The sequence below is a fragment of the Penicillium arizonense genome, assembly GCF_001773325.1.
Source record: "Penicillium arizonense strain CBS 141311 chromosome Unknown PENARI_contig003, whole genome shotgun sequence".
NCBI lineage: Eukaryota > Fungi > Ascomycota > Eurotiomycetes > Eurotiales > Aspergillaceae > Penicillium > Penicillium arizonense.
The window spans coordinates 2,081,432-2,098,794 of record NW_019173280.1 but is presented as its reverse complement, the minus strand read 5'-3'; the positions used below and the strand labels follow the sequence as shown (position 1 = coordinate 2,098,794).

Below are 17,363 nucleotides of genomic sequence, written 5' to 3'. Positions count from 1 at the left end.
GGGTGGGGTGGCCAACTCAGGGGTGTGGCCAACTCACTAGTGAAATACGGTAATAATAATTTATTACTATAAATTAGTATATTGGTATATATAATACTTTAATATACATATAAATAAGTTTTCTTAGTGCTTTATTACGGATTAAACGAAATTACTATTAAAAACCGCTATTCCCTACCCTAATTAGCGAAATATTAGATCGTATATTAGGCGTAAATATTGTTATCTAGCTTAATCTCTTAATATCTAAGACGCTTACTATAGGATCCGAATACGCTTAAGGGGTAAATAGAAAATAGTGTTCCATACTCGATACGGTTTACCTTTTAGTCTAGTTAATATAATACCCCTATGATATTTTAGTCTTACCTTAATGAGGCCTTAGCCGGGTTACTAGACGTATTTTATATAGACTTCCTCTCTAATATCCTTATCTTCACTTAAATATGGGAAGAGTACTAGACGCATAGGAAGCCTTAGAAAACTTATCGTTAGGATATGTATCTTTATAAATATATTCTAGGACTAATCAATTACTATCACTGGTACTATTCTTAATAGATAGGAAAGAAGCAAGCAATAGTAGCAATTTATTGGTTATAAAACTAGACGGGGAAGAAGGGAAGCTTCGAACCTCCGAGGACTATCTAACTACACTCAAGGACTATCACGGTTCATATGACACCTAGAATATATTATCTTAACAACTATTAATTGGACTTAAAGGCTATAAGAACTAATATTATTATATTAGTAGTCTTATAAGGAATTATATTAATCTATAGAGGTAATAGCTCATAAAAATTATTATAAACATTAAAGAGGTTATAGATAGGTATTATAGGAATAGAGCTAGCGATTAAGCTTATTCTTGAAGAATGAATTATGGGAGGGACCCTTAGAAAGATCGCTCACTAATAATAGCGGAATTGTAGGATAAGACTATTATTCTATATCTAGAATCAGTTAGATATTTTTCGTTATGGCTAAAGGATACAAGGGAATAATATATTAGCAAAAGATGCGCTACTAATACATTAAATGCTTTATCTGGATAATCAGAGACGACTATAATAGCAAGTGGGATAATTATAAAGGATAATAAAGTATAGGGTAAGAAGGTAAGGAAAATAATTATTATAAGGAGTACCTATGTATGAGAAGCTAGGAAAGAATATAGAGAATAAGAGAAGAAATCAATATATATTTGTTTCTAAAGCCCAAGGTTTACTGTCTTCAATGTTAGTAATTACTATAAGATTAAATAGTATAAAAGAGAAGATTAAGCTTTGCTATATCTTATGATTAGCCTTTAATATAGTAAAAGTTTAGGGCCTAATTAGAGATATTTGTAACGGAGTCCTCAGGAATCATGTATAGGTCTCTTGCACGGATCTCTCGTACCCCTCAAGGATCGCCAGCAACACGTCAGCGTTGGCTCACCGTAACGCTGATCCTCCATGTTAAATAGTCCAGTACAGGAGAACCCAGAGGTTCTCCAAGAATCAGTCTCTGTATTCCTCCAATATACTACTTGCTTCCCAGGCATCTTCGTCTTACCTAGTTGACAGGCTCTATCCTGCAAACACTAGACCCCCCTTCTTTACAATATTAAACAAATATATTTCATATAGATACCTCTGACATTTACGTCACTAAAAATACTACAATTATGAAAAGCTTAGGACTTACCTTTACATATACATATAATAGATTACTATTACACATTTTATATCTTTGTAGTCCTAGTGATTTATATATATAGTAATTACCAAGAATAGAGGGTCTACTATCTCTTAAATATAGAGAATCCTAGACTAGACTATAGGCCTAGACAAGTCTAATAAACCTACCTACATATGATTTAAGATACTAAGCCTACCCCTAATATCAATTAGCTATATTACTTTACTAGCTTAGGGTTATAACTCTCTACAATAATTACCTTACCTATATAGGACTTTCCTCTATCTAGTAGGGGTTTTATATCCTATGAGATTTCACTATATTATCTTACAATAAGACCCTATTCAACCGCAATATAGTCCTACTACTTTTAAATAACCCTAAGGGCATAGTCACCCAGGAGGAAGATAATACTAGGACTCCTAATATTAGTTAGACATAAGTTAGAGGCCGTAGGGCCTAGGGATTATCCTAGGCAATAGCAACATATTCTAAACGCCCCGCTAGCTATAAGTTCTTATATTATAAGTTATATATATTAGCTGCTTGTCAGGACCACTGACTAACTGACGGATGTTAACTAGCCTGAGGCATAAATAGATGCCTCAGGACGTACGGAATAGATCTAGGACCTTACCGTCCGCGAATAGGCTAGACTTATATATAAGTCCTAGGAAGAACTGGCGTTTAGTCTCTTTATATAATTAGACCGTATTGTACTACACGCATAACTAGGGCTTCTACCTCGCTTACCCACCTAAACCTAGAGACTGCTGCGTGGTCTCACAATGCACCACTATCTATCAGATATTTATTCGAAATATGACAACAGTCGTAGAGTCAGGTACCAAAGCGACATATAACACTCGGCAGAACTGGTATAAGTTGTGCGATACGGCCTAAACGTAAGTCCAACGTATCTTTGGTGTGGTATATTATGATCTAGCCAACAGCGGGGGTCATAGGTTGCTAGCAATGCTGTAAGCTGACAGAAAAACCCACATCGTAGGATTAAGTCACGCATATGACATGTCACAAGGGCATATAGAATACACGATGACGGGGTACACATAGGCCCGGGAGGGTTAATCAAATACAATACAAGCGCTTCAGAGAGATATCAAGGCCTATCACAAAAGCCCAATGAACAACATGCATAACCACCGTACCTGGCTCCATGCTCAATAAGTAGCCCCCAACCCCAAAGGCAGGCCGAGGGCCTCACCTTAGCAGATTGAGGAACATTGTTACACGCTCGTAATCGACATCTGAGCCAGGTGGCCCGGACTTAGGAACCCCTGTAGCCGGTCCAACGATAGCTTCGAGATCAATCCTAGTCATGCCAGGATGGAGTTGAACATCATATGCAAGTGTATTCACATCACCAGAGGCGTGAAGCCGCCGCAGACCCACAAGTGCGACTATCTTTACCTGCCGCTGGGCAGTACTGGCCGCTAAGCGAGGTCTGACCGTTAGTAAATTGTGTGACGCAGGAAGGTTGACAGTGATATTCTGCTGCGAAAGTCGCGAAGAGGGTGGTACGTCCAGACAGAAACTATGCTGCAATGAGAGGGAGGTGTGTGAGAGAATTTGAACATTTCGAATTAAAGAAGTGCTCGCGTCTGGACCACAGTTAGTTTTAAAAACCATGCCAATCACAACGGGGCTCAAACCTTGACCTGGTCGCCTCAAAATTGACTCCATAGGGGATGCGCCAAGAGGTTGCGGAAAGGGTACATGAGCTAAGATGATGTTAGTATAGTAGAAGAAGCCGAGCAAAGTCCGCGGTTCTGCAAGATAGCCAAAATAGCCATCGAAAGCAATTTACCTGAGCCTGAAGAATGCTGAGCGATCTCTGTTGCAGAAGCCTCGGCAAATAAACCGGGGAAGTTTTGTGAAGTGCCAGTCTCAATGTGAGCTATCGCCATGGGAGTCTCGTTCTTGACTGAATTGGACATATATTGTGCACCCGCCAAGGAGCCCTGGTGCTGTTCCGAGCTAGCTGGGGTGGTTGCTGCACTTGATTCTGGGCTCTCCATATTTCTTCGAAAAGACCTTGTCCGAGGAGACATGCTGACATCTTGACCTGCAGACCCAGTCCTGACATGGTCTTGTTGGCGTTTCAGAGATTCATCATCGACCGCGACACTGGATGGTTGATGCTTGTCCTTGTATGCAATATCGGAGACTTGCCCAGAGAGTTTCAAGGATAGCCTCTGCGCCGTCGGTTCTGGCACCACTGTGCCCATCTTCAATTTGATGCGAGGCATCTCGGGATTTCCATCTATCTGAAGGGGGTCCGGTACAAGCCTTTTGGCCTCCGCAACCCGTTCTTTGAAATGACGCTACCCGAGTGTTAGTAGAGCAAAGGATACACGTAGCAACAATATGTCCTGGTGTAGACTTGCCTCCAGAATCCCTGCTAGAACAGAAATGTCGCTGCCATCCTCGTTGTACTCCCTTGCATTTTGCCATATACAGCTGACTTCCTCCTCAAAGGATTTCCAAGTAGGATAGGCGGTTGTTTTTGATGAATTCTTTCTGCTGTCTGTGCCTCGGACTCTCTTCTGAATGCTCCTGAGGGAGACGGGATGTTGAATGATCTCGTAATAATCCTTGTAGAGATTTCGATCTGGCTTTCCAATAAAAGGATAAGAAACATCTTCGCCACTAGTTCAGGATAGTCAGCGTCGGCAGATATATCGGATGACGGAGTGTTCCTTACTCGGAATCTTTCAGCCGGGCTAACTCTGACATAATCTTGTCCTGCGCAGTTTGAAGGCTATCGCCCTCGAAACTAACCTCAGATTCGGCCTGCGACCTTGGGGTTTCATCCTCTTCAGCAGATGCTGGATCTGAATCCAAATGCGACGGTGCGCGATTAGTATCTTCAGCACCGGTCAGATCATCGTCCTGTTGTTCGCCAGATAGCCTCAATTAGCAACCCAAACACACGAGGCAAGGGGGTTGAATGAGTGCGCGCAGTCAATAGCAATATGATAGCCCACGGACACTTGGGTACTACCAATCCATTTTGCCATACTGCGTAGTGTGTATCACATTTGCCAACAAATACTCGACGGCATGGTAAAGCAAAAACTTACAGATATCTTTCGGCGCTTTGATACGCGCCTCACATCTGGTGAAGCTGCGGCAGCTGATCGCCGTTTGGAGCTCATTTCGGATTACCTATGATAGCGTTGCGAGTGGTAAGGTGTCACACACTGAACATTAAAATGACGGAGAAAAGAACCAAAGACACGCTTGTGAGAGAGTTACAAGGAGAGATATGATACAAGGGGAGTCATTGACATGGATTCCTCGACTCGTGTAGACGCGTCTGATGCGATCATCCCGGCTTAGTAAGGTGGTATCCAGCGGTATGCAGCAGTATTTAGCGGTATCTAGAGGTACTCGGTTGTAATTGAGCGTATTTGAGTACATGTATTCAATTAAACACAAGGCCAAAATAAATTTGCCTCTACATGAAGACATTCATTCTAATATGAGTTGACTTGGTCTGATCTGAACATAAGAAAACTGGATACATGATCACGTGCAAGCGGGACATGACACCTCAGGCATGTTCCCCCACTATTTTCCCAAGTCCCGCAAAACAGTCCGGTGCTTGTTCTACACGCTTTCTCTCCACGTCGCGTCCTTCTCAGTTCACCCCTGGGCCCCCCTCAACTGCCATTCTATCCACCAGGGCCACCTTCTCCAAAGCAGCGCCCCCACCTAGCAGTTCAGTTGCCGCTACATGCGAGCATTATCCAAATTGTAAGTTGCTGAACCAAACCGCCCCCTCCATATACTTGGTAGCTTGACTAAGGTATTGGTATTGATGATGCATGTAGCTGATCCTATCCAGCCACCAAAATCCAATCTGCTACGCTTTTTCCAATGGACATCGACCCAGCTAGACGCAACAAGAAGCCGCGTCTCCTCTTGGAGTCTGAGCGCGAGAAACTTGATGAATTTGTGGACTCAATTCATTATTCGGCCAGGTAAGCGTATTGTCCACGGGAGGTGGACTATTCCACATTGACCCTGCCACCTAGGTACAATGACGACAAATTTGAATACCGCCATGTGCAGCTTCCGAAGAACATGCTTAAGAAAATCCCCACGGACTACTTTGACAGCTCCAAGGGGACTTTGAAATTGCTTTGGGAGGAGGAATGGCGCGCATTGGGTATCACACAGGTGGGTTGGATATTGCCAGAGGACGTGTGTGGAGGCTAACAACATGCGCCTAGAGTTTGGGCTGGGAGCATTACGAGGTGCACGAACCAGAACCTCATATCTTGTTGTTCAAGTTGGTATTTTCTAATTGTGCTTTTGAGCCTGTCATTGACTCGTTATAGACGCCCTCTCAACTATCAACCTCCTCTCCAACAATAAGTTACTGGTTGCTGGCGTTACCTGGGACATTTGAAACCTTGAGAAGACATAACTGTGGGGTCGTTTATGGTATGGAAATGCATTCGCAGTATGCTTACTAGGATCCACAAAAGCTTCGTAATTGAAGTTCTGGAATGAGACAACGTTTCATTTTCTCCTTTTCCACCACTTCATTGGAACGCTAGATTCTGGTTTTCTATGCTATCCACCAAGTACCAGCCTATTTCTCGCCGCAGACGCCATGGCCCATCCAGCGCCCTCAAATTACGTTTTTGGCCAACCATTCTTCCCACTGGGCAGCGGTGAAGCTGCTACTGATGCCACGTTCCTCTACTCCCTGGTTCTGGTGTCAGCATATTGAACATAATCATTCTGTCGAGCGACCTTACATTGAAGAAAATTGTGGGCGAAACATGGACTCCCACTACTCGATCCGCCTTGGCGGTGTTAGAGGAAAACAGATAATCCCAGTGGGCAACAAGACAGATGTTTTACCTTGACCATCCACTTGATATCGTTGGTCACTTGGTTACCAGCATTCAATTGCCCATCGTCACCGGGTGTCTCGCTAATGGTTAGCAAATCAAGTACTTTCTTTTCGTCTACCCCCACAGTGCCTGCAATATTTGCCAATCGCTCGTATGTTTCGTTGCGCGTTTCATGCACCACGCTGATGTCGAAGAAATCTGCTTGGTGCTTGAACAGTGCAGAACTGTAATCCCAGAATTTCTCAGGGGCGACTCTAAGGATGGCTGCTCCGGCCTCATGAGTCAACGTGGACGATGGGTGCCACGGTTGTATATGCTGCCGAAATATAACTCGAAGCCGAGAACCATAGCGCTGAGCGAGCATTGGCTTGAGCGTGTAGAATGTATTGAACATCTTGGCCGAGAACTAGAGCAACATCAGTGAAGGTGACCCCAACCCATCTGCGTCATTTACTGACAGGACAGACATAGTCAAGATCTAGAGGTTGATAGTCAGCTGCTTTGCCTGTAACTAGAACCTTGAGAGGACATACACATTTCAAGAGTGTGTGGTGTCTCTTGAGATGCACCAGGTAGCTTGAGCCCAGCAAAATTGGGAGGCACAGACATGATGTTGAATATGAGATGGATGGAAAGTAAGACATTAGGAATGGGGGGCTGTCGTTTATAAACCCCCGCCACACGTCATCCCTCAACCTCAAAAGGAAGCTGTATAATTAAGATATTTGCCATCTTGATTTCGTCAATTATGTACATGGTATCTAGCGCTGGGGACTATCTACGACATGAGACGTTTTTAGCAGTGAACTTGCTCCGCCTTGCTTCGGCGTGTTTTCATACATGTCCTTTCGACACACGTCGCCTTCGATACATGTCGCTTAACTTCCAAGTGCTCTCTGTCTCCTCATGTTTAGATCCTTCAGCGTCATCTCCACTGCTCGCCATTCGCGTTTGGCTGGATCATACTCGCCTCGCACCTCAAATCTACAAAATCCATTGGGTCCTTTTAGCCCAACCGGGCCTGCAACAAAGAAAGCACCCCGACGAGCAGACCCTGGGGCCCGAGACCGCTCATTGTTTAGCCGCAAGTTGAATGCCTTTGATGCCAAATGCAAATCTGATCCCGGGCTGAGATCAGGTAACGGCAACCGCTGTAGTAGAGATATGAGTGATGATGGGTGATAATTGGAATTTTCGGTGTTGGGTGGCATATTTTCTTTGAGCCCGTCGGTCATGGGTGGTTGGATGTTGGATTCTTCCTGTTGACCGATCCAGTTTCCTGTGTCCCGACCAGGCGTGGCGGATGGGTCATTTAGAAAATCCAACGCGTCCAGCGGTTCTCCCTTTGGTTTCCTTAGGCGATCCAGTTGTCGCAACAATAGCACCAGATATGCATCTCTGATTGCAAGTACCATATGGACTGGTTTCATGAACATTTGTAGCCTGTCACCCACATCGGGGTCCATAGGCTTAGTGACCCACGACACGCTGTCATGTGCGATCTCGAGTCTGGCCACCATCAGTAACTGATCCACTCGTCGGGTGTCGCGAATACATACCCTGACCGCACATATCCAGGAGGGGCACGGTTTGGAAACTGGTGAACAAGCCAGAAGCCTGTGATGGAGAGAGGTCCTCCAAGTATTTGCGACATCTGACTTTCTGCACCCTCTAGGACAATCGTGGCAAGTTCATCTGGACCTGTAAGCTAATGAGAATGATTGGACTGAGACGAACTCCTTACCTCTTAATTTTTGAAGCTTCTTTCGATCTTTGGATATCTTGACAAACGCTTGCCATTCTGGATCAGACGTACTGTATAGCTCGCCTGTCTGTAATCTGGACCAGGCGAGCGGTATGAATAGCGCGTCCTCATCTTCAACTTCTTTTCCGCGTTTGTTGCCACTTCCCTGAGAGGTGTCACGCGGAGCAGCATCTGTCGGGTCGGGAACAGCGGATGAGTCTGTATCGTCGGTGTCATCGTCGAATCGGACTAGTACGAATGTGGTCCATAAGTGAAATGCGGTGCCATAAAGCAGACACTTTGAGATAAACGACCTGGGAATTTCTGCATCAGTATGACTCAAAGGAGTTTCAACCAATCTCGGGATAAAGACAAGCCGTTACTCACCTGATCCAAGGCCGCCTGAACCTCACATGCTGGACGCTCGGTGATGTTAAGAAGTTGGGATGGGCATGACGAGATCGGAAGCGGAAGAAAGATGGGCGCGCTTGAGGGTTTCGAAACAGGTACCTGAGCCGGAGCATTGGGAACAGCCAATCCCTAGAAGGATTCTCACTCGAGAATCATCTCAGTCTCAAAAGAAGGAAGAGTTGGATTTCTTGTTGATGCGCTGCGAGTTTCCGCGGCGTAGGACTGGTGGCTTATGTAACCACCGTTCACAGAGTCACCAGCGGAGGTGCCCAGGTGTGCCAGCTCTTGTATACATATATTATCCCTTAAAGTACGCGGTGCTCTTAAATAAAACAAGGTTGAACACGAGACGTAACCAAATACACAGACATAAAGACAACATTAGAACGAAGTATTATTGACGTACGACCACGTGATATCTTATCGGAGGGCCAGTCTTCCACCAGCTAACGGTCTTCTATCCTTGTCTGTCTTCTTTTGCCTACGGTTATACAACAAAGGCGAATCAATTCTTGAGAGGAACATCTTGATGTGGCTATCGCCACGCCTGCCATAGTAGTCATCTTTTAACCCCCATCCTCCTTACTCTACTCGAGATGCGCTGGCTATCTACCTTTCTTGCCCTGGCATTAACAGGTGCATTGCAGGCGAATGCTCTGGAAGCTTCAATTTTCAGTCTCTCACCGGGGTCCTCAGAAATCAACAATGCCAATACTAAGCAGCAAAGACTGACTGAAGAAGAGGCTCAACTTGTCTTGGAGCTCCGCATGAAGTCGTCTGTCGCATCAGTCCTTGGAATGGTGGATACAGACACCGTGGACCGCCTGAATCAGTTTGCTAAAGCCGATTCTACTCTATTTGGAGGGTCTAGCAATGATGAAGCCCCTGGAAGAAGCATATTTATTCTAGAAGGGGTGGATGAACGAGTTGGTAAGTGTGCAGGTGGAAGTTGACACACATGAAGATTACTAGCTAACACCCTTTCTCTGTCTCTTCAGCCATGGCTCTGCACAAAGTACAACCAAACCACATCCTTGTCCCTCAAATTTCCACGACATTCGTGGGGGCGGACCTCATGGGATCATTCATCGAAAGCACATCCACCGTGATAGCGGACCGTGGTCAATACTGCACATACTACGATGATGCCAGCAAATCTACATCAATCAAACCTCAGGTAGTCTCGTCGCTATCAAAGTCTTTTTGACCCCCTGCTAATTTTGGGACTCCTTTCCACTAGACTGCCAGAGACTGCCTGTCCAAGGATCCTTTACTTGCACGCAGTTCCGAACTCCTTGACCAGGATTTCCTTAGACTTGTTGACTCAGTGGAAACTTGGGCAAGTAAGAGTCAAGAGAACTCGGCTTTGAAGCTTTCTTTCAAGGTATATAGTCCCCCCAAAACCAGTGAGAGCGCAATCTGATTGTATCAACCATAGACCGATTCGGGTGACTCCCTTCTTGCGAGTAACACTCTGGAGTCGTTGATTCTCCAATTGGCCCAGACTTCGTCAACCGGTGAGCGCGAAATCACAGCTGTCATTCTACCTCCTGGCCTCCAGTCAAAACCACTTAGCCGCCAGGATGCGAACCAGCAATCTGGATCCACAGCAAAGCAAGATACATTCAAACGGTCTACACAACCATTGCAGTCAACCCTGGCGCCCGTCTGTCACGCTTCAAATTCGTCATGTGCCGAAGCCACCAACAATTGTTCTGGACACGGCTCCTGTTACTTGAAGTATGGTTCAGGCGTTGAAGGAACCACTGGCAACTGTTATGCGTGCCAATGTCAACAAAGTATCATTAGGAACAGTGATGGCACTACCAAAACAGTCCAGTGGGGTGGCTCGGCTTGCCAAAAGAGAGATATCAGCTCACCGTTCTTTCTTGTTGCGGGTGTCAGTCTTTTAGCCATTGTGCTGGTCGGCAGTGCTATTGGAATGCTCTTTAGCATGGGCTCACAGGAACTGCCCAGCGTCATTAGCGCTGGTGTAGGGGCTCCCAAGACGCAGATGTGAGGACGTTGGAACATGGATGCTTTGCATTATGTGTGCTATTATGTCCCAAGTTCAAATCAGATTTGTCTTGATTTAAGCTAGTTTAAGACCAAAGTATATCTTAAAAGAAATCGTCAAAAAGGAAACCGTCAAGCTCACCTGTAATTGTTGCGCTGTCCACAATTATTTGACTACCATACCACCATCCCTGTTGCGCAACATTTGGGAGAAGATTGCAACAATACAACTAAAATCACTTGTTGCATGGACCAAGATGTCGCACAGAAGTAGTAGATGTTGACGGCGCTACGTGCAAATGTCATAATAGGATGGATTATGTCGAGGGATAAAGCGAAAAGTTGATGTCCGCACACAAAAAGATCACGAGAAGTGTACGCCCCAGTCCTATTTCCCCGCCAGTAGATAAATTACACATATCATGTCATAAACAGTGAAAGTCCCAACCAACATTCCAGATGTGGTTTCAGCATAAGATAAAGAACACAAAAAAGGTATTTCGCGCATGAATCAGGTGTGAAGTATGAAAAAAGAAGGCAAGTTGAATATCATGTGGTACCGGCTTCCAGTTGGCCAGGTGTACGCCGATCCGAAGATATAGACTCAACAGATGAAGGTTCAACTTCGGGTGGCGGATGAGGCTCTCTAGAAGAGGAAAGGCGGGAGGAAAGTTGACGGAGACGAGTTGGGACAAAGCGCGGCCAGGAAGACTGATTTGGATGTTCTGATCTCCAGAACCCATCACGACTGCGCTGCGGACGTGGTTCTCGACGCGGGGATCCCTCTCGTTCCTGTGAGGTCGTTTGGAACATTCGACCCGGTAAGATCATATGTACACGGAACCCATTTTCCCGACTTCGATTGCGGGCAGCCCGAGGAGGTCTGAGAATTGCATCCGCGCGGATGGAGGCGATACGATGTCCGTGTCGATCTGTGCCGGACTGTGTCTCCGTCTGCGCACGGGGCTTAGGAACATAGTAATCGGCTTTGCACAGAGGACAACAAGCTCTTCTACTCGTCAACCACGGGTCAACACACGAGGCATGGAAAGCATGTCCGCATGTAAGTCCCCGGATATCATCATCGTCCTCAATGATGTCCAGGCAAATGGCGCAAGAATCGCCAGGATTGGGCAAAAGATCAGTAGGAACGGCTTTCTGGATGTGATCGCCATCATCTTCGTCTTCAATGTCCGTGTGAATGCTGTCGTTGGCCAAAGTACGCTCATCTTCGTTCGCACCAGTGCCCTGTTCAGTCGAAGACATTCTTGATACCGTGGGTATCTTTTCGTCCGGGGACTGTGCTGGACAACCAACATGCAGATCTTGGGAAACCGTTTGTGATGTGTTGGAATACGGACGTTCATGGACCTCGGATGGCGATACTGTAGGTGTGGAAATATCAACCGATGTTGTCACAATCTCATTTCCATCTTTCGGGCTCTGAGGCCTGCTGTTTGGTGCTGTTATGCCTCCTTCTGTGGAAAGACCTTGGTTTGCGCGAGATGACCTCCACACTTTGTATTTGACCAGTGGAAACCGTTCGTTTACCTCGTCCATTGTCATCAGCTTTTTCTCCCTCCTCCGGCGATGAGCCCGAGGCATTGTGGCTAGATCTATAGGTTCTCCGGCTTCTTCACTGCGTAGCTGACGGTTTCGTTGGTTATATCGAAAGCAGTACTTGACGCCAACGATGATCCTGCAATGACAATCAGATTCCAGAATACGCGGAAAGCTTAGGCAAGGGGGGAAATGGAAGCAACATACCATAGATTTGTGAAGACGACGCCGAAGCCGAGAGCGACAAAGAACAGCAAAGGTGAGCTTGTAGCATTGTTCGAACCTGAACCCCCCGCGCTGTTGCCAGCAGTGGTAGTAGCTGCGCTGACCGAAGCCGATGTCGTTGTTGCAGACATTTCGATCAGCGATAAGGAGAATCACACGATCCGGATCGAGTAGTTCCACTGGAGTTCAGTTGCACCCAAGTCAATTCTTCATGCCTCGTACCAGATGGTCCCGTGGGTTGGTCTTTTTTTGAACCAGAACCCAGGTGTAACGACCTTCAAGTGTAGGTATGTGATAAAATATTTGAAAGGTTACCATAAGCGTACTTGGTAACTAAAATTGAAGACAGCCCATGGAAGACCGACCGTAAGCAATACCCACAGAACTTCCTGGGAAGAGAAAGTGAATGCCTTAACATATCACCCCCTGAAGTAAACCCCCAAAGGCGAGAGAGATGAGGAGAGAAAGGATGGCAAGAGGAGACCTCGTAATGGATGCATGCGGATCACTGAGATTGGGTCACGGGACTGCTTTGTCGCCGGTACCTCTGATTAATATGATGCCAGCGCTGTTACAGATGTACCAAGTACATAAGGCTTTGAGAGGGGATGAGACTGTGAGGCAAGGCAACTGTATCCCTGACTAAATCATCCTTTATATACTCTGAAGTAGTTATAACTTATTGTTACATTGTCGAACCTCCCTAGTTGAAAGCCAAAACCTCCTTTCTTCACCCCCTTCCAACCTTCGCCATGGAATCAAACCCAGTGGTTTTCTTTGATATTGCCCTTGGGGGTAAGTTGCCCCTTCTTTGTCCTGGTCCTTGATACTAACATATGCTAGGCGAATCCCTTGGGCGAGTGAAAATTGAATTGTTTGCAAATGTCACCCCGCGAACAGCAGAGAATTTCCGACAGTTTTGCACTGGGGAAAGCAAAACCCCCAAGGGACAACCCCAAGGCTACAAGGGAAGCAAATTCCACCGAGTGGTATGTGTTGACAATCTTGTCTCACAGACACCAAACTAAGTTCTATAGATCAAAGACTTCATGATTCAAGGAGGGGATTTCATCAATGGCGATGGAACTGGGTCCTGCACCATCTACGGCACCTCGAAGTTCGCCGATGAAAACTTCACTCTTACCCATGACCGGGCTGGTCTATTAAGCATGGCAGTAAGTCATTTCCTGGCTTTCTCCAGAGTATTCACTGAGAATAGTAGAATTCGGGCCCCAACACCAATGGCTGCCAGTTCTTTATCACAACTACAGCCACACCATTCTTGAACAACAAGCATGTGGTCTTTGGCCAAGTGATTGACGGGATGGAGATTATTCATATGATCGAAAACACTCGTACCAGCAAGGAAAAACCCAACCAAGATGTAACGATTGTGCAATGCGGAGAGATGTAAGAAACGAGAAAGAAGCATCGTGTTGATGCTACAACACAGCTGTGTACTATTATTACCTGCAATTGAAACAACCTTCTAGAACCAGGCCACAGGCGTATCATTGTTAGAAGAATCATGAAAAGATATCAATTTCCGGTGCTAGTAAGTTGACTTTTCGACATTTCATAGTTTGCACGCCCTCATACGATCGAATCCCATCTGCACTCGGACTAGAGCTTGAACTTGCTCAGATAATCCGAAGCCAGCGCGATTGCCTCCTCAACCTTGTCTGAGTTTGTACCGTTTCCAATAGAAGTGGGACCCTTCCCACCTGCCTTTCCTCCCACGGCACCAGAGACAACGGCTGCCCAATCGCTCGCCGAAGCACCTTGGGTGCTCAGATCCTAGGTGCAAATCAGTATTTGAACGAAAGCGTAAGATTATCGCGGCGATCTGTGCTTTTACTACTCACCTGGGAGATATAACAGCCGTGTGAAACCCGGCCTTGCTCAGAGTCTGCCGCCAAGAGATATACACTCTTGCCTTGCAGCTTCGACTTGACATGGTTGAGAGACTCGCTCACAGCCTTTGCGTTGGCCGAGATTGGAAGCTGAATCACAAGCCACGACTTGTCTTTGTTTTCTGGGGCCTCAAAGTAGGAAGTGATGGTGTCGACTGCCTTCTTGGACTCCAGTTTTTGTTGGGCCTTTTGGCCATCGAGAACTTGCTTATTGATTTTGGCAAAGCGTTCTCTGAACTTGGCCTTTTCGACGGCAGAAATTGAAAGCTGGTTGAGGTCGACCTGAACCTGCTTGGCCTCTTGCTCCTTTTCGGAACCCAGAGGCAATGCATTCAACCGGTCAAGGCGTTTCCCAAAGTCTTGGGCAACCCGCTGCACCTCGTGGGCCTCTTCTCCAGTGACGGCGATAATTCGGCGAATGCCCTTTGCGATACCGCTCTCCTCCAGTATGATCAAATCCTTGATATCACCGGTTTTCTGGACATGGGTTCCACCGCAGAACTCAATGCTGACTTCCTGCCAGCGTGGATCCTTGACGTTCTGTAGAATCTCTTCCAATTCTACACCAACAGAGACAACACGAACAGGATCAGGGTAAGTCTCACCGAACACAGCTCTGACACCAGAGATCTCCTGAGCAGTAGCGAGAGGGATATCTTTGGAGTAGACAGAGCAGTTCTGTCGAATGTATTCAGTCGCCTTTGCCTCAATCTTCTCAAGCTCAGCGTCGGAAATTGCGCTCTTGTGGGAAAAGTCGAAGCGAAGCTTTTCAGCGGCCACAAGGGAGCCCTTCTGGTCCACGCCATCGCCTAGAATCACCTTCAGAGCGAAATTTAGAATGTGGGTGCCGGTGTGGTTGTTTCGGATGGGCCAGCGTCGGAGCTCATCGTATTCGCAAATAACAGAATCGCCAACGGCGAATGACCCGTATTTCATAAAGCCAGTGTGCAGAACGTATCCGGCATAGGACTGGACATCGCCAACCTCAAGCTCCGCTTGTCCATCAATGATGATTTTACCAGTGTCATTCTCCTGGCCACCCTGCTCGGCGTAGAAGTTTGTACAGTCGAGAATAACGCCAAGCTGCGCTCCGTCGGGGACATTGTCAGTGTTGTCATAGAATCTCTTGGCATGGTAGATGGCCTTGACATGAGCAGTGATATTGCCTCGGCCGAATTTGGCAGAGTCATCTGTCTTTTGGACGTCATTCATCTTTTCCAGCTTTCCTAGATCGTGGACATCAAGCTTGACAGTGGTTTCGGCGGCCTTCTTTTGGCCCTTGCTAGCCTCCTTCGCCTTCAAGCGGGCTTCTTCAAACTCGACATCATCAATACGAAGGCCACGCTCCTCTGCCATGATGCGAGTCAGGTCAACAGGGAATCCAAAGGTATCGTACAGTCTCCAAACATCCGCACCATGGAGCTTGTCCGTACCCTTGACCTTAGCCTGCTGGGCATACTGCTCAAACTGTCGCTCACCCCGGTCCAGAGTTTTGGCAAATGACAACTCTTCCTCGTCCAAGATTTCAATAACATCTTGTTGCTTGCGCTTGAGCTCAGGGAACATATCACCCAATTGATCCACAACGGTCGGGACCAATTTGGCAAAGAAGTTTCCAATATCAACCTGGAAGTACTTGCGGGCATACCGAGCGCCCCGACGCAGTACACGACGAATAACATATCCACGGCCCTCGTTGTTGGGGATAACACCATCCGAGATAGCAAACATCAAGGTTCGCACGTGGTCTGCAACAACACGGTAGGCAGTGTCAATACCGTCAGCGTCGTCAGCACCAAAGTTGCCGCGGTATTCGCGGGCCCCGGTGACAGTTTGAATAGCCTGGAAGATAGGAGTAAAAACGTCTGTATCATAGTTGGAAGATTTGTCCTGGAGTATAGACACCAGTCTCTCGAAACCCATTCCAGTGTCAACATGTTTGTTGGGAAGAGATCGCAGGGAGCTATCAGGCTCGCGGTTGTACTGGATAAAAACGTTGTTCCAGATCTCGAGCACATTCGGATCGTCTTGGTTGACAAGGTGGGCAGCATTACGCCCGCCGATCCGATCGTAATGGACTTCACTGCAAGGTCCACAAGGGCCTTGGTCACCCATTTCCCAGAAGTTGTCTTTCATATCGCCGGGAAGAATGTGGGATTCGGGAACACCGACGGATTTCCACAACTCCTTGGCCTCCAGGTCCGGTTCCAACCCACCCGCTTCGTTGCCCTCGAAGTAAGTGACATAGAGACGATCGGGGTTCAGTCCATAGACTTTTGTCAGAAGAGTCCAGGAGTATGTGATTGCTTCTTTCTTGAAGTAATCGCCGAAACTCCAGTTGCCGAGCATTTCAAAGAAGGTCTAGAGCGTTGAGTCAGTGTTCCTTTGCGTAGATATGGTATTCTGGAAGCTCACATGATGATAGCTGTCCTTGCCCACATCATCCAGATCCTGCACAAGACTAGTCAGTATACTGACGCCCCTCTATGAATTGATCCAGGGACAAACGAACATTATGTTTACCACCAGCACGAAGACACTAATTATCAAGATCAGCAATAGCCCTCCATTTTGGGATTTCAGTTCCTCGGCAAAGCTTCAATACCTTTTGCGAGTTTGCGGCGCGCTTCAGCTTTCCAAAGTCCGACGATGGGTCAACGGTACCCAGGAAGATGGACTTGAACTGGTTCATGCCCGCATTTGTAAACAGGAGAGTCGGATCCGAGAGAGGAGCGACGGGGGACGAAGGTACTATGTGCCATTCCAGTCAGTCTATGTGGCGGGGTGGAGGGGTATGAGAAAAAAGAATCGCGGGCGGCTCCTACCAAAGGTATGACCATTTTGCTTGAAATAATCCAAGAAGGTTTCTCGGACTCGCAGAGCGGTCCATTCAGAACCAACGGAAGTCATTTTGAC

The 17,363-nt window shown here is 46.6% G+C and overlaps 7 protein-coding genes across 7 annotated transcripts; 2 read left to right on the top strand and 5 right to left on the bottom strand.

The window, feature by feature from the left end:
* Positions 1–2,907: 2,907 nt before the first annotated feature.
* Positions 2,908–4,865, bottom strand: PENARI_c003G01016 (bromodomain-containing protein; the record flags this gene model as incomplete). The annotated part of the gene is made up of 6 exons (XM_022628073.1): positions 2,908–3,308; positions 3,360–3,428; positions 3,515–4,031; positions 4,062–4,356; positions 4,412–4,599; positions 4,791–4,865. The coding sequence occupies 6 exons, from the start codon at positions 4,863–4,865 to the stop codon at positions 2,908–2,910; spliced, it is 1,545 nt and encodes a 514-aa protein (XP_022491779.1).
* A 390-nt stretch (positions 4,866–5,255) lies between these two features.
* On the top strand, positions 5,256–6,090 carry PENARI_c003G07028 (cyclin-dependent protein kinase regulatory subunit CKS1; the record flags this gene model as incomplete). Its single annotated transcript, XM_022628490.1, has 5 exons — positions 5,256–5,466; positions 5,558–5,693; positions 5,748–5,892; positions 5,946–6,004; positions 6,054–6,090. The coding sequence occupies 5 exons, from the start codon at positions 5,256–5,258 to the stop codon at positions 6,088–6,090; spliced, it is 588 nt and encodes a 195-aa protein (XP_022491863.1).
* Positions 6,091–6,349: 259 nt separating this feature from the next.
* Positions 6,350–7,187, bottom strand: PENARI_c003G11543 (DsbA family protein; the record flags this gene model as incomplete). Its single annotated transcript, XM_022628800.1, has 5 exons — positions 6,350–6,427; positions 6,480–6,527; positions 6,586–6,984; positions 7,037–7,056; positions 7,112–7,187. 5 exons carry the CDS (start codon positions 7,185–7,187, stop codon positions 6,350–6,352), a joined length of 621 nt encoding a protein of 206 aa, XP_022492001.1.
* Positions 7,188–7,456: 269 nt separating this feature from the next.
* PENARI_c003G05596 (uncharacterized protein) lies at positions 7,457–9,104 on the bottom strand (the record flags this gene model as incomplete). The annotated part of the gene is made up of 5 exons (XM_022628385.1): positions 7,457–8,087; positions 8,138–8,279; positions 8,395–8,636; positions 8,879–9,037; positions 9,097–9,104. 5 exons carry the CDS (start codon positions 9,102–9,104, stop codon positions 7,457–7,459), a joined length of 1,182 nt encoding a protein of 393 aa, XP_022492144.1.
* Positions 9,105–9,329: 225 nt separating this feature from the next.
* Positions 9,330–10,753, top strand: PENARI_c003G01820 (DUF3844 domain-containing protein; the record flags this gene model as incomplete). Its single annotated transcript, XM_022628128.1, has 4 exons — positions 9,330–9,663; positions 9,732–9,910; positions 9,974–10,117; positions 10,172–10,753. The coding sequence occupies 4 exons, from the start codon at positions 9,330–9,332 to the stop codon at positions 10,751–10,753; spliced, it is 1,239 nt and encodes a 412-aa protein (XP_022491757.1).
* Positions 10,754–11,298: 545 nt separating this feature from the next.
* PENARI_c003G07009 (uncharacterized protein) lies at positions 11,299–12,665 on the bottom strand (the record flags this gene model as incomplete). Its single annotated transcript, XM_022628489.1, has 2 exons — positions 11,299–12,448; positions 12,517–12,665. The coding sequence occupies 2 exons, from the start codon at positions 12,663–12,665 to the stop codon at positions 11,299–11,301; spliced, it is 1,299 nt and encodes a 432-aa protein (XP_022491889.1).
* A 1,492-nt stretch (positions 12,666–14,157) lies between these two features.
* Positions 14,158–17,357, bottom strand: PENARI_c003G02817 (alanine--tRNA ligase; the record flags this gene model as incomplete). Its single annotated transcript, XM_022628187.1, has 6 exons — positions 14,158–14,331; positions 14,400–16,808; positions 16,863–16,898; positions 16,960–16,986; positions 17,053–17,198; positions 17,273–17,357. 6 exons carry the CDS (start codon positions 17,355–17,357, stop codon positions 14,158–14,160), a joined length of 2,877 nt encoding a protein of 958 aa, XP_022491916.1.
* Positions 17,358–17,363: the final 6 nt, after the last annotated feature.